The sequence below is a fragment of the Phoxinus phoxinus genome, assembly GCF_949152265.1.
Source record: "Phoxinus phoxinus genome assembly, chromosome: 1".
In the NCBI taxonomy this organism is placed as follows: Eukaryota; Metazoa; Chordata; class Actinopteri; order Cypriniformes; family Leuciscidae; genus Phoxinus; species Phoxinus phoxinus.
Window position 1 is genome coordinate 9,013,949 of NC_136876.1, and position 15,822 is coordinate 9,029,770.

General features: G+C 39.4%; 4 protein-coding genes across 4 annotated transcripts in view; 3 read left to right on the top strand and 1 right to left on the bottom strand.

Annotated features, from left to right (window-relative positions):
• LOC307001012 (uncharacterized protein) overlaps positions 1-15,822 on the top strand; it is a 573,545-nt gene that overhangs the window by 429,211 nt on the left and 128,512 nt on the right. The gene's annotated exons all lie outside the window — the stretch shown is intronic.
• Positions 1-15,822, bottom strand: part of LOC307000598 (uncharacterized protein) — a 496,331-nt gene that overhangs the window by 170,823 nt on the left and 309,686 nt on the right. The window lies entirely within an intron of this gene.
• The window catches only part of LOC307000631 (uncharacterized protein), a 426,328-nt gene that overhangs the window by 76,231 nt on the left and 334,275 nt on the right, over positions 1-15,822 (top strand). The window lies entirely within an intron of this gene.
• LOC307000545 (uncharacterized protein) lies at positions 2,556-15,815 on the top strand. The gene is made up of 5 exons (XM_079616187.1): positions 2,556-2,659; positions 3,725-4,010; positions 6,010-7,429; positions 14,443-15,002; positions 15,754-15,815. The coding sequence occupies exons 2-4, from the start codon at positions 3,977-3,979 to the stop codon at positions 14,489-14,491; spliced, it is 1,503 nt and encodes a 500-aa protein (XP_079472313.1). The 5' UTR covers positions 2,556-2,659; positions 3,725-3,976; the 3' UTR covers positions 14,492-15,002; positions 15,754-15,815.

Here is a 15,822-nt window from a genome sequence, read left to right on the forward strand (position 1 = left end):
GGTATGGATAAGCCCGATGATGTGCGCGCAAAACCCTGTGGAGCTAACCAAAACATCACCTTGTCAACTAACGTTAACGTTAGCATACCGGTTGTTGGGTAACACTTTACAATAGCATTCATTAGTTAATGTATTAACTAACATGAAGTAACCATGAGCAATAAATTTGTTACTGTATTTGTCAATCTTTGTTAACATTAGTTAATAGAAATACAGCTGTTCATTGTTTTTTCATGTTAGTTGACAGTGCATGAACTAATGTGCACAAGATTTTAATAAAATATTAGTAAATGTTGAAAATAACATTAACAAAAATGAATAAATGCTGTATACGTGCAATTAATTATTAGTTCATGTTAACTAATGTAGTTAACTAATGTTAAATAACGAACCTTATTGTAAAGTGTTACCGGTTGTTGATATGCTAGCACACGCTGCTAATAAATACAACGTTATACTAGCGCAGTCCGTTTGCTTTGTAATAACTATTATAGAAGTGAATAGAGACCTAACTTACCCAGCTTTGCATGAACAGTGTTGCTCCGTGATATCATTAGTCCCAGCCTCCGTCTCGATTAGTAGGATATGTGGTGGTTCATTTTTTGACTGTGACCGGTATGCGTTTGCCTCTATTTGGATGCCTTGTTGTTCCTTCTTTCTTGCGTTTCACCGGTATGTATTGAATATAGCCTTCAAACACATACTGCAGCCTCTTTTGCCTACTTTTATCGGACACTTTATTTGCTGCTTTATAAAAGTTTGATCAAATTTACGCAGGAAGAGCCGTCACAGCATAAACCATGTTGATAACAACCCAGAGCCCAGATGAAGTTGTCGGACATCGCAACAGTAACTAAGGGGGACGGGGCTTAGCCAAAGGTGAATTGTTGTGAAAAGTATTTAAAAGATTACAGTAATTGCATTGCAGTAATTTATATTTAAGGAATTCGGATCAAAGTACTGCTGGGTATTTTGTGAAATCTGTGACGTATATATGATTATATGTTTTTGATGTTCTATTGTTTGTATCTCTCTCATAGAGATAAATGCAGAATTCTTGCTCATCACAACTGTCCTATTACAATCAAGATTTTTGGCCACTTATCCAAGTCAATAAAAGCAAAGGTGGAGCAGTTTGTGAGAAAACAATGGACACCATTAAACGGGGTTCCTTCTCCTTAGTTCCAGTTGCTGAGCTAGGATTGGACGAGAACTATTCGAGGGCAGGGTTTTGCGAACGGTCAATTAAAGGATTAATTCACCCAAAAATTTAATTTGTCATTAATTTCTCACCCTTGTGTCGGTCCAAACTTGCAAGACCTTTGTTCATTTTCAGAACACAAATTAAAGGATTAGTTTCCTTTAAAATTAAAATTACCCCAAGCTTTACTCACCCTCAAGCCAGGTGGATATGACTTTCTTCTTTCTGATGGTTTGTAAATAGATACACAATTAGCTTATTTCTAAGTACATGCTTGTACAAAATATAAATTAAACACAAGTACTTTTCCAGAACAAATTAAATGCCAATTTCTAACCAAATGGCTTATATGTTATGTTTGCTTTTTTGTGGCAAGGACTTTCAGTGTTAAATGGGTAATCCAGCAGTGCCCTAGCCTGGGAAAACCCAGACCACTTCCGGCAAATTTAGATTTGCTCTGCAAGTGGGTCTGGCAAAGAGCCCATTGAAACCCATTTCCAATCCGTCGAAATCGCGGCCCCAATCAGAAACGTTGAGGCGGGCTTTACATGATGACGACAGAGCAGAGACGGTGACGCAGATTTTGTACATTACAAAGATGGATGCCGCCGTGGAACATCACAACATCACTCGTTCGAATCAGCTATCGCGTCTGTTTCAAGCGATTTAAAATTGTCATTTTCGTTAACACAAACAGAGAATTGCTGAGAGTCTCGAGATGTTTCTCCGTCGCTCTGCATACGTCATGTCATTCATCGCTCTGATTGGTTTTAGATCTATCCGACGTCCGTTGGTGACGCCCCTGTGGAAATGAATTACAACTGAGAGTGGTCTGGGTTTTCCCAGGCTAGCAGTGCCCCAATAAAAAATAAAATCCTTGGTTGCAGCATCATCCTGCAAGTTGGGATGAGAATCATGGCAAACCTTATTATTGTGATTTCTTTATTGTGTTGTACTTAATGTGTTTATATTTTGTATTCTGCATGGTTTCTTTTTATGCTTTCTTGTTAAATGCACATTGTTTTACTGTACAGCACTTTGGTGCAACTCTGTTTTTAAATGTGCTATAGAAATAAATAAATAAATGAAAATCAATTTTGACTTGACTTGTGTAGGCTACTGCACAAACAAGTCAGATGGCAAATCATTGTAATGTGTGTTCACCACATATTTTAAAGTATACTAAAAGTAAATAATAATAAAAAATGTCCCCATTAAGTTAAAATTTCGAGCTGACAAAGAGCTTCATTGTTAATAGCCTTGCGTGCTGTCCTCAAACGAAGAGGAGCTAAAGCTTAAGCTCCACCCACTTGCTCTGCAGTGAGCAGCCTCATTGGCTGCGGGGGTGTCCCGTACGCGCGTGTGTTGGGTGCCGATGACGTCACCGATCGCTCGCGCCGTCTTTTCCCTCATAGAGTTTCAGCGTCGAGTCTTCTGAGGAGAGGAGAGCAGTTCACGGTATTTCTCATATTTACACAACCATCAAACACACTTTATACAGTTTGATTAAGCGACATGCTTATTTCTGTATTGTTTTTATCGATCACAGCGATATTTGTGCGTCTTTTCACTGAAATAAACATGTAGTGCAGCAGCAGCGAGCATGAGGAGAATATGTTGAGTTCATTCAGACCTGAGAGACTTTGTGTTCATTTGTGTGATTGTTTCGATGTTTGGAGTGAAAACTGTTACTGAATGTCAAGTTAAAGTTTGATATACAAGGGGAATTGATGAGAATCGATCCCAAGTGTTGCTGTTGCCATTTCCATGCTTACCTTTATTTCTTTGTCGACATTTTGGAAGATTACATTTACTTATTAAACTTGATGTTTTTTCTAACACTTTATAGTAATGAACGTTTTCCTTTCGAGTTTTATGATCATTGTCAGTTTCTGTACATCTGTAAAATGTTAATGATTGAATTACTTTATTGCAATTAATAGTTAGGCTAGGCTATTATAATGTCGAACTATACACATATTACGGTGTTGTAGTTATTTGCTTGCCTGTAGAGTTTCGTAATTATAGGTTATTTATTTAATTATTTTGTTATATTATTGATGATTTATCCATGTTATTTTGTGAGAAATAACAGTATTGTCTTTCAATAGAGCTGTTTTACAGGCTTCTTTTATGTATCCTGACTCAAATAATGTGTTTCTAACAGCAAACACTCAGAATAAAGTGAGATGATCTGCTGATGATCGCGAATGGCTTGTTGAATGAGTGTTGATAGTCTGAGGCTCATCAATATTAACAGATCTGCTGAAAACACTCTTTATTTCATGACAATAGTTCCTGTTTTCACCTCATTTATTATGCAGATGTCTTCAGATCTCCTGTAAATTGTCACTTAAAGCTCATTGTTCATTGGTGTCAACAGACTGAGGGTATTTGTTGGTTACTATATTTCTGTTTTGCTTTCAATTGTTTTTCTTACTATTATTTATATTTGCATGATTTGATTCTGTTCATAGTGCTTCAAAATGCAAACTTAGTAACTTATATTTTTTATTTTGGCAGATCAACTCCTCATACTACAATTCATCATCAGTGAAGCTCCTCCCACTGTAATTCATCATCTGTGAAGCTCCTCCCACAGCAGTCACATCATCAGTGAAGCTCCTGCCACTGTAATTCTCCAATAAATGCTGGAATATTCCCATCAGCTGCAAGTAAAGACGAGCATGAAAGCACCAGGAAGAGCTGAAATCTGCAGAGACTGAGTTTATTAAAGAGGACAGTGAGAACACGAGTGATCCAGAACCCTGCAGAATGAAACACACTGAAGATCCTGAAGAACAAAGAGGTTGGTGTTTATTCTTCATTCATTCATGATGCTGAAGAACATTCATGTTAGAAACATTCAAGCACTTCATCACTTTTAGATAAACAGTTAAACTATGAAATGGTTTTAGATACAGTGTTTCCACTATTCATTCTGCCGTGGTGGTCCGCCACACCAAAATTCATCCCGCCACGGCTGCAGCTTCTCAGTGAGGTCCGATATTGTGCATACTATTGTGCTATTGTTAAGCCCCACTAAAGGCATAAAAAACGTTGTAAAGCATGATAATGTTTTCATGCACTATATTCCAAGACTTCTAAAGTCATTCAATAGCATAATGTGAGGTAAACATTTATATTTAATTTTATATTTTTTGTGAAAGGATTAGTTCACCTCAAAATGAAAATGTCCTTATAGTTTACTCACCCCAATGTCATGCAAGATGTTCATGTCTTTCTTTCTTCAGTGGAAAAGAAATTCAATTTCAGGATTTTTGTCCACACAATGGACTTCAATCGCAACCAAGATGTTGAAGTCCAAATCAATGCAGTTTTAAAGCGCTTCAAAGGCATGATCCTAGCTGAGGAATAGGGTTTAATCTTGCGAAACGATCTGACATTTTCTAAAAATAAATAAAAATGTATATACTTTTTAACCACAATTGTTCGTCTTGTGCTGGTCTGTGGCGTGCCAGGCATTATGTAATCACGTTGGAAAGGTCACGCTGGAAGTACCACCCCATTTTTTACAAGCATGAAGGGAGGAGGATCGTTAAAATGTTATTGTTTGTTGAATGACATATGTCTTTGTGTCAGTTTATTGTTTAAAATGGTCCTTTCGTGTGCGTATCCTGTATGTTTAATGATGTCCAGCGTAACCTCTCCAACGTAATGCATGGCGCGTCACAGACCAGCACAAGACGAACAATTGTGTTAAAAGTATATACATTTTATTTAATTTTTTTAGAAAATGACCGATCGTTTCGCTAGATAAGACATATCCTCAGCTGGATCGAGCCGATGCCTTTGAAGCACTTTAAAACCCTTTGAAACTGCATTGATTTGGACTTCAACATTTTGGTGGTCATTGAAGTCCACTGTGTGGAGAAAAATCCTGAAATGTTTTCCTCAAAAACTTAATTTATTTTCCACTGAAGAAAGAAAGACATGAACATCTTGGATGGAATTGGGGTGAGTAAATTATCAGGAAATTTTAATTTTGAGGTGAATTAATCCTTTAAGTAAAAATTAATTCATATCATTTTAGATAATTGTGCCATTGATCAGACATATTTAATAGTTCTCATTACAGAAACATGGGATTTTTGCCTATAATGTTTAAAAAAATAAATAACTGGAAGATCAGTGTACCTCATTCATGGAAAGTTTCAGGGACATATAATTAATTTATAAAAATACATAGCAGTTTTCTGTTATATCTGGGATTATTTTTATCTCCAATCACTCCATATTTCTAGCCTGGCTAACGCCAGACCCAATTCTCGTTGAGACTTGGGTCTGGGAACCACATGTTCATTTTCTCGTATTTGAGGCGTGGTTTACGAATGCGCCGGCGCCGTTTATTGGGTGCTAAGAATGTCTATCAAATGCGCATAGCCAATCGTTTCCATTATACCAGATGACGTATGTAGAGAAATGGTTTAACGCCAAACGCTGCTCTTTTTTCTAAATAAAATTGCGATCTAAACTACTTAGAACAATATCTAAGGCTGCATCAAAAGGTAGCTTCGCGTCTGCTGCCATGTTGACTACATAGATATAAGCAAACTGCTTAGTTGTGTCGCAAAGATGTCGTCATCGTCTTGCTGCTCCCTCCCCGTTCTGTGATTGGTTCCCTAAACGAGGCGAAAATCAGGTCCATGGTTTCCAGACTGCCTTTCAGCGAGAATAAAATCGCGCTGAGCAAAGGCAGTCTGGGGAAACCCAGGCTACCATATTTCTCTCTTTTAATTATTTTGCTTATTTACAAAATTTTAAAATGAGTTTTTCTTTCATGTCAGACCCGATGGAAGAGAACGAGGAGAGTGAAGAACTGAGTGAAGTGGAGGAGGAACATCATGTCAAACCTGGAGAAAAACCTTTGAGTCGCTCAAAGACTAAAAATACATTTTTAAAGAAAAGAAAAGACAAGAAATCTTTCACCTGCACTCAGTGTGGAAAGAGTTACACATACAAACAAAGTCTTGAGCTTCACATGAGAGTTCATACTGGACAGAAGTCGTTCACATGTGATCAGTGCGGGAAGAGTTTCATATACAAACAAAGACTTGAGGTTCACATGAGAATTCATACTGGAGAGAGGCCGCACACATGCAATCAATGTGGAAAGGGTTTCATATACAAACAAAGTCTTGAGATTCACATGAGAGTTCACACTGGAGAGAAGCCGTTCACCTGCACTCAGTGCGGGAAGAGTTTCATATACAAACAAAGACTTGAGATTCACATGAGAATTCATACTGGAGAGAGGCCGCACACATGCAATCAATGTGGAAAGGGTTTCACGATCAAACATAATCTTGATGTTCACATCAGACTTCACACCGGAGAGAAGCCATATCCATGCTATCAGTGTGGGAAGATATTCGGCCGATCAACACACCTTGAAAGTCACATGAGAATTCACACCGGAGAGAAGCCGTTCATATGTGATAAGTGTGAAAAGAGATTCTCAGAGAAACAATCTCTTAAGCTTCACATGAGAGTTCATACAGGAGAGAAGCCACATGTATGCTATCAATGTGGGAATAGTTTCAGTCAATCAGCAAACCTTAATGCTCACATGAGGATCCACACCGGAGAGAAGCCGTTCACATGTGATCAATGCGGGAAGAGTTTCAGTCGATCATCACACCTTAATGCTCACATGAGGATCCACACCGGAGAGAAGCCGTTCACATGTGATCAATGCGGCAAAAGATTTCTTGCGGCATCACACCTGAAGAAACACTTGACTGTTCATACAAAGGAGAAGCCACATTCATGTTCTGTGTGTGGAAAGAGTTTTTCACTGCTGCTATATTTACAAATGCATCAGAAAATACACACTGGTGTGAGAGAGTACATGTGCTTTGAGTGTGAAAAGACTTTTGCAACAGGGAAAGATTTAAAAATGCACCAGAGAATTCACACTGGAGAAAAACCTTACAACTGTTTACACTGTGACAAGAGATTCAGTCAGTCATCAACTCTGAAAGCACATGAGAGGATCCACACTGGAGAAAAACCTTACAAGTGTTCACACTGTGACAAGAGATTCAGTGTGTCAGGACATCTGAAAAAACATGAGAGGATCCACACCAGAGAGAAGCCGCACACGTGTGATCAGTGTGGAAAGAGTTTCTCTTTTAAAAGTCACCTGAAGATACACATGAAGATCCATGCAGTGGAGAAACCACATCACCACAGTCTGCGATCACGGTAAGGTGTTCATCTTTATGTGCTTAGAAACAAAAGCTGCTTTTCCACCTTCGGCAAAGGTTCCAGTTGTGTTTCCACTTGAGCCTGGTACGACACGGCACAATTACAAACCGTTCTCTGCCCTGAACTGGCTAACTGTACCGAACCGTGACGGAAGAATGTGTGTAGTGACATCGCCACTCAGGATTGGTCACTTGTCTGTTACCTGGTTACCAGTTTTTCTTTAGCTGGCTAAGTGACGTAAAAGCAATTTGAGTGACGTAAACACAAACTTATAATACAATTAAAAAAAATAACGGTAACACTTTACAATAAGGTTTGTTAGTTAACATTAATTTCAACATTTACTAATGCATTATTAAAATCTTGTTAACATTAGTGAATGCACTGTGAACTAACATTAACAGACAATGAACAGCTGTATTTTTATTAAAGCTCCTGTCCGTAACTTTTTTGGGGTTAAAAATTATCCAAAATAAATTTGATGAGCAAGTACATAACCAGCCAGTGTTCAAAACTATCTGCTTGCCTTAGCTCGATTCAAAACGGTAAGCTTGAAATAATGTTTTTAATTCCAGTGGTACTGGTGGATTTCTGCGGGAAATTCAAGCATGTCTTTGCATCATTACGTCACATTGAATTACTTGACATAAAACATTATCGTTTCATGTAGACTTTGAACTAAGTAGTAGGCCCCTTCTGTCTTGAAAGACAATGGCTGCGCCGCCTTTGTCTTTTTCAATCAATATTGTTGTAGCCAACATCTGGAGTGGCTCAGCAGTCTTATCTGTGCATGGCAGTCTCTGCCGCAATTTAAGCAGACAAAGCTGGATGGCGGGTTGGAGTCATGTCCTTCATACAAACCGCACATGACCTTTCCAACGGAGCTGACGTTGAGTTGGAAAAATGTGCATGCTGTGGGAGTTTGTCTGTTCCAGGACAGATGTGTTGGTGGCCTTGTCTTCCCAGGTTATACCAAGGATTCGACGCAGGCAGCAGAGATGGAAACTTTCCAAGCGGTTTTCCTGTCTGGCATATGTCGTGCAGGTTTCGCTGCTATACAGCAAGGTGCTAAGGACGCATGCTTGGTATACTCTGAGTTTGGTGTTCAATTTGATGTTATTGTTGTCCCACACTTTCTTGCTGAGTTTGGACAATACGCTTTTGCAATACGTGTAAATATTTATTTGTCAAGTGACTGGTGATGGTGGAACCCAGGTACGTGAAGTGATCGTTGTTTTTTAGCACCTTGTCATTAATGCGGATTGATGGTAGCGAAGGGACATTTTGGCTCATGACATTGGTCTTTTTAATGCTGATTGTGAGCCCAAACTCTTTCCAGGCATGGGAAAACTGACTGAGCAGCTGCTGTAGTTCTTCTTCAGCGTGCGCCGCCAGAGCTGCATCATCTGCAAACAGCATCGCTAATGAGTACTGAGCGGACTTTAGTCTTGGCTTTTAGGCGGGTCAGATTGAACAGCTGTCCGTCACTCCTGGTGTGTAGATGAACACCTTCTGTAGAGTGTCTAAAGGCAAATGTTAACAACATGGGGAAGAAGATGCCAAACAAGGTTGGGGTAAGGTTGGCTCAGTGTCCAGTTCATCCAGCACAGGCAAGTTAAAATGCTGTCGAGGGCTTTTTGGGTTACAGTGTTTTATTTGGAGAAGAGTTCCAGGTAGTGCTCAGCCCAACGACACATTTGCTTGTCCCTGTCAGTGATGACATCTCCTGTCTTGGACTTCAGGAGCGCAATTTTCCTTGTTGGTATGCCTGTTGCCTGCTTGATCCCCTCATACATTTTCCTGATGTTGCCAGTGTCCGAGGCTTCCTGGATGTTGTCTGAGAGTTGGAGCCGGTAATAATTTGCTCAGCGTCTTGCTGTTCGTTGTGCTTCATTGCGAGCAGTTCTTAGTGCTTCCATGTTTTGCTGGATGGGGTTGCGCTTGTAGTTGATCAGTGCATCCCGTTAGGCTTCAATGACTAGTTCCAATTCCATGATTTTGGCCTCAACCAGTCCGTGCTCTTATGCTCTTTCTTTCCATATGTTAAGAGTGCAGAGTCAAATGGCCCGTTTCCACTGAGCGGTACGGTACGGTACAGTTCGGTACGGTACGCAATTATTTGCGTTTCCACTGTCAAAAGCTGTGAATGGTACCAAAAAGCCGAACCGTACCGTACCACTTTTTAGGTACCCTTCCATTGGGGTACCTAGCACAGTGGAACGGTACTAAAAGGTGGAGCTAGATCACTGCACGTTGATTGGTTGACAGAGAATCGTCACTTGCGCGTGCTACAAGAGGAATGACAACATAAGAAGCGCCATTTTTTAATATAGTTTAATATAATACTACTGTTACTGTATCACGAAATGTAATTTTAAGAGTTTTTCAGGCGAAAATGTAGTTGTTTAAAGCTCAAATCTGTGGTTTATTTATAAAGATGATTATTTTTTCCCCCGGTTGTGAGATCCATGTGTTCAGCGGGCGCTCGGCGCTCATGTTTCCCGGCTGGATGAGCCTTTCCTCGGCTAGTTCGTCGTTGACTCCGACGGTAGTGGTTAAACATAAGATATAATTCGTTTTGTGTAGACCTAACAGGCGATCTTTGGTCTCGTGAATATATAATGAGTTCCCTGTCAATCGTTTTGGCTGAGGGCTAAGTTTAGTTTCATATTAACGTTATTTGTGTTTACTTGTAAAGACTAGAGCGCTGCATTTGGATATTTGACTGAATTGTTTGCTTTATTTCTTATTGTATAGCTTCTTGTACTTTACTTAAAGTTTTATATAGGCTATTATTGATAAAACTGAAATTTTACAAAAAGAAATATGGTTTATTGTCATTTTTTATTACAAGATTATCACTGATGTTTATTGCAACATTTGTACAAATGCATATATTGCCTGGAATATGTTTATTTTATTTATTTTTTTAAACGAAAAGAGGTAACGTTAGGTTTGTTTTAAATTTTGTTTTGTTATAAATAGAATAACGTATAACGTGCAGTGAATAATCAATATGCGTTGCGCATGAACCACATTTGTGTCCCTATATGTTTAATTTATTTAAATGAAAACGAAAAGAGGCAGAGTGGTGTTTTTTAACATATTTCGTTTTATTGTTGCTTAAAATGTACAAACCGAGTGACAGAGATAACCGGAGTAGCAGCGCGAGCTGAGTGACGCTTTTAAGAACTTTCAAGAATGTTTTGTACATGGCAAGTACAAACTTTACGTACTTGATATTGAGAAAAGCCTAATGTCGGCGCTTGTCTTCTTGTGACAAACATCATACATGTCGAGGAGCAAGAACTAGATCTGCTGTATGTCATCCATATTAGTTTACTATGTTCTTCTTCGCGCGAAAATGACGTAGCTCGAAACACCACGCCTATCAAGTAAGGGTACTGTTGGCAGTGGAAACGCTAGCCAGATCATGGTTAACAGACCCGAACCGTACCGTACTGTCCCGTACCGTACCGTACTGCTCAGTGGAAACGAGGCAAAAGATGGTATTCCTGAGGAAATGCCATTGATCTTCCAAATTCAGCCCTTTTCTTTTGGCCAGAGTTTCTTCAAGTTGCTTGATGAACTCCTGTTTTTATTGTCAGAATAGGCAGTTTTGCATGTATTGATCTTTGGTTTACCTTTCTGTTTAGTGTAGTAAAGTTTATTGGGCTTCAGTTTGACCTTGGAGGCTACCATAGAGTGATCAGTATCGCAGTCTGCGCTGTGGTATGCTCTGGAGTTGCAGACACTGTTCAGGGAATCTTTCCTAGTGATAATCAGGTCTAGCTGATGCCAATGTTTTGACCTGGGATGTCTCCAAGATGTTTTGTGACACACCTTGTTCTGGAAAAAGGTGTTGGTCACACAGAGGTCGTGATAGCAGCAGAGTTCTAGAAGTCTAACCATTTTCGTTCACGTTTCCTATGCCTTGGAGACCTAGGATGCTTGGCCAAGACTCTCTGTCTGCACCAACCCGTGCATTGAAGTCCCCCAGAAGATAGATTTGCTCTGATGATGATATGCCCTTAATAATGTTGTCTAGTAACTCGTTAAACTGGTTTTTGGTCTCAGTTGAGGCTAGCAGTGTTGGTGCATATATGCATATAAGATTTATAAAACCTTGGGCTGTAGAGAGACGTAGGGTGAGGGTTCTCTCTGTACCACCTGTTGGTGGCTCAATCATACCCCGTAGAGTGTTCTTGACGGCAAATCCCACCCCATATTCTCTGGTTTCCTCTGTGCTTTTGCCTTGCCAGAACATTTACTTTTACATTTAGTCATTTAGCAGACGCTTTTGTCCAAAGCGACTTATAAATGAGGACTAAAGCAAGCGAGTCATCGTGAAGAGGCAAAAACAATGCAGGAAGTGCTCATACAAAGTTCACGCCTTGCTCAGAGTAGCATAAGCCAGACAAAAGGGGATTAAAGTAAATGCAAAGATTTTAAGTTAAGTGCTCATGGAAGAGATGAGTTTTCAGTTGTCTTTTGAATGTGGTCAGGGATTCTGCATTCCGGACAAGGGTAGGGAGATTATTCCACCAGCAAGGAACCGTGAATGAGAATGTTCTGGTGAGTGATTTTGTAGCTCTCTGTGATGGTACCACGAGCCGTCGCTCATTGACCGATCGCAGGCTTCTGGTAGGGATATAGACTCGTAGGAGCGAGTGAAAGTAGGAGGGAGCTGAGCCTGTGGTAGATCTGTATGCAAGCGTCAATGCCTTGAACTTGATGCGAGCCGCAAGTGGTAGCCAGTGCAGAGAGATGAACAGAGGAGTGACGTGGGCCCTTTTGGGCTCGTTGACGACAAGACGGGCAGCAGCATTCTGGATCATTTGTAGAGGTTTAGTTGCACATGATGGAAGTCCAGCCAGGACTTCCATCAGAAGAAGGTATAGATTTCCTCCTTCAGTGACCCACTGTTTGGGATACGCGTCTCCTGCAGAGCTGCTATGTCAATGTTTAGCCTTAGCAGTTCACGATCAATTACTGCTGTCTTGCGAGTGTCATCAATGGCTTGAAGGTCTTTGGGCAACACAAAAATCCTGCCTAGTGGCTGTACTTACACAACACTGACAGTTAGGGGTGTGCGATATATATCGTCTGCGATAATATCGTAATTGTTGTTTTAACGATGTGCAATTTGACATTATCGAGTATAGCCTATCCCTCACACACACGCAGAGAGTGCATGCATACTCTACCAAGGGTCTCCAACACATCGCTCGCGAGCTACCAGTAGCTTGTGGCCTGATTGGAGGTAGCTCGCTCGCCAAGGGGCCTTTCACATATCGCGTCTTTTGCACGCTCAATTTTGTTCAAATGTAGGCGCGCGCTCACAAATGAAGCGACGCGCTCATTTTTTCCAGACACCGCGAGAACTTTTCAGAATGCCGCAAACGCACTGCAGGTCATGTGACAAGAACCAACCAATTAGCTTCATCGTTTCCGTAACAACATTGAAAGCTCAGTCAACATGAAGGACCCAAACACTACGGGTGTTTTTCTCTTCTCCGTAAATAAATCTTGTTGAAGAGCTACAGTAAGCGTTTTTCAGTGGTGGAAAACCATTAGCTACTAAAACCTCTTTGTCGTTGTGGAGAGCGCAGTGCATGGTTGCATAGCAACAATAGACACCACGGGAAAATCCCACAGAATTTTACTATTAATAAAATATAAATGTGCATTGTAAATGTCAGTAATTTACCTATTTTGAATCATTCTTTTTATAAAAAAACGATTCAAAGGCTGAAATACGTTTTTCGTTTTATAAAACCTATTTGTCAAAACTTTATTTGAACTTGTACATGTTAGTAGATAACATGTTGCAAGACACTCTTTTTAAATCTGGCCATCATTTTTAATTTTATTATTTTAATGTTTAAACAAAAGGTGCATATTGATGCCAATTTTATTTGTTATTTGCTGGTTTTCGACATAAAACTTTGTGAATTGATTTCATTGTGTAGTACTTTTTGAACAGGATTCTGTGATAAACGTGATCATTTTTGTAACTATAATCATGAAATGTTCGTGCCATTTCATCTCTAGTTATGATCAATTAAAATACAACTATGATTATGTGTTTTTTACAGTATCATATGCAAAATACAAATATTTTTATAATATATTTTGATAAATGATACAACAGATGATGCATGCATATAATTAGGTTAAAAAAAAGGCTTTATAAAGGTAAAAATGCCCATATTAGGTAAAAATCAATTGAAACGTATTGGAAAAAATATGTTCTGCCACTGCTGTGAAATGACCACCACACAGAGTATGAAGAATATCCAAAACCTGCCAAAGTACCAGCACAATAAACAAAATATCGTCTAATAATCGTTATCGAGAAAATCCCAGAAAATATCGAGATATCATTTTTTGTCAATATCGCACACCCCTACTGACAGTGGAGTTGCGCTCAGGAGTAGAACATCTGTGGACGATTTTTCTTTTTCTTTTTTGAGCAGCTGCAGACGAATTCTTTCTATGCACATATGATGTCACACTCTGCGCGTATGTTAATATAATTAAATATATGTAAATAGTCCTAACACTTTTTAAATCGCCCACTTAAAGTGATTATTGCAAATAAATTACTAAATGCTTTAAATGAATAAATGTAAATTAACAAAAATGTGCGTTACATGTACAATCCTGTAAAAAATACTTCCCATGCCCCTGTCCACATTCCTCTTCTATGACGACACAGCGTTTCATCGGGCCATCCGTCCCTTTGCAGATGCGGGTCAGGGTTTCTCTCGTCATTAAACCGCGGAGACGAGCCTAATGCCTCAGAAAATCCGACCTGCCTGTTTACATGACAGTGGCATTGGCACATATCCGATTTATTTCCACATATGAATGAGGCCTGAAACCGATCTCGAAATATCCGAATTTACACGAAGCAACAAAGCCTCGTTTACTGAATCACATGACTTTCGCAGTTTGATACACGCTCTGAACAACTGACTCTTGACTTGATTTAATGTTTCTTTTAGATCTGATGGACGTGAACAAGAAAGGAAGAACAGAAGCCAAAAAATATAGTCTGTAAATCAAGTCTGGAGATTCACATGAGAGTTCACACTGGGAAGAAGCGGCTCAGGCTTTCGCTCTGAAATCACTTCTGCTCCTCATTCTGAAGAAAGACCATTTAACTGTGATCAGTGCGGTAAACAGTTTCATTGGGCATCAGTCCTGGAGAAACACCTGAAGATTCACACAAAGAAGAAGATTAATTCGTAATATTACAGCAGAAAATACACGGCGGTGTGTGTGTTCCAGTGCTGGAAGTCCTTTACTACAGAAGATGAACTGAAAGACCACCAGAAAATTCACACTGGAAAAGAAGGCCATAACACTTTTAAGAGAAACATAAATTTTTTAACTCGTTCTTTATTTTTTTATCAGAACATCTAGTTTACCTTCCACTTCTTCTCTTCCATGCAAATGCACGATATACTTTCATGCATCTTTGAAACTGGACACTTTTCTTCTTTTCTTCTTTTGAGACGCTTTGGCTCTTATAAGTCCGTAAAGAGAGAGATCTGTCTCATTCGCTTTCACTTTTACTTAAAGGAGAACTCTGGTCAATTTTAACATTGAGCTAATTTTTTAGTAAATTTGGAGTGCTGTCAATACATAAAACAACAACAAAAATCGGTGTTGCCTACACCGTGTTATCCTCTTTTTAAAATTTGCTCTCTATTGACTTGAATGGGGCAAGTTTTAAACCTGCTTTTAGCCTCTTAACATCCTTGATGTGTCATTACAAGTGCCCAGCCATGTTGCCCAGTGTGCCCAGCCATTACAAGTGCCTAGCCATGTCATTACATGTGCCCTCCTTTAATTCCTTCAGAGTGAACACTGTGAATCTGACTGCATTAGATGTGAAAGATATTAATAAAAAATATGTTAATTCAACTAGCGCACATACCTGTATTTACTTCCTGTTTTCGGTCGAAGTCCACAGTAGTCGATTGTCGAGTTCACGCGCGTGATCTCGAATTAACATCTGCGCTTTTTGAATTAACATAATTTTTATGAATATCTTTCACATCTACTGCAGTCAGATTCACCGTGTTCACTCTGAAGGAATCACTCAACATGGCTGGGCACTTGTAATGACACATCAAATATGTTAAGAGGATAAAAGCAGGTTTAAAATGTGCCCCATTCAAGTCAACAGAGTGCAAATTTTAAAAAGAGGATAACACGGTGTAGGCAACACCGATTTTTGTCGTTGTTCTCTTTATTGACAGCACTCCAAATTTACAAAAAAATTAGCTCAATGTTAAAATTGACCGGAGTTCTCCTTTAATGTTTGTATTTGCTTCATGTAATTATTGATTAAACTCCCCTCATTTTATCAACATCTC

What these genes read in the sequence shown, in the direction of transcription:
- LOC307000545 (XM_079616187.1), top strand. Translation starts at nt 3,977, where the DNA reads ATGAAACACACTGAAGATCCTGAAGAACAAAGAG. An exon ending in AGATCCTGAAGAACAAAGAG is followed by an intron (nt 4,011 to 6,009) that starts GTTGGTGTTTAT and finishes CTTTCATGTCAG; the next exon opens with ACCCGATGGAAGAGAACGAG. An exon ending in CACCACAGTCTGCGATCACG is followed by an intron (nt 7,430 to 14,442) that starts GTAAGGTGTTCA and finishes TGTTTCTTTTAG; the next exon opens with ATCTGATGGACGTGAACAAG.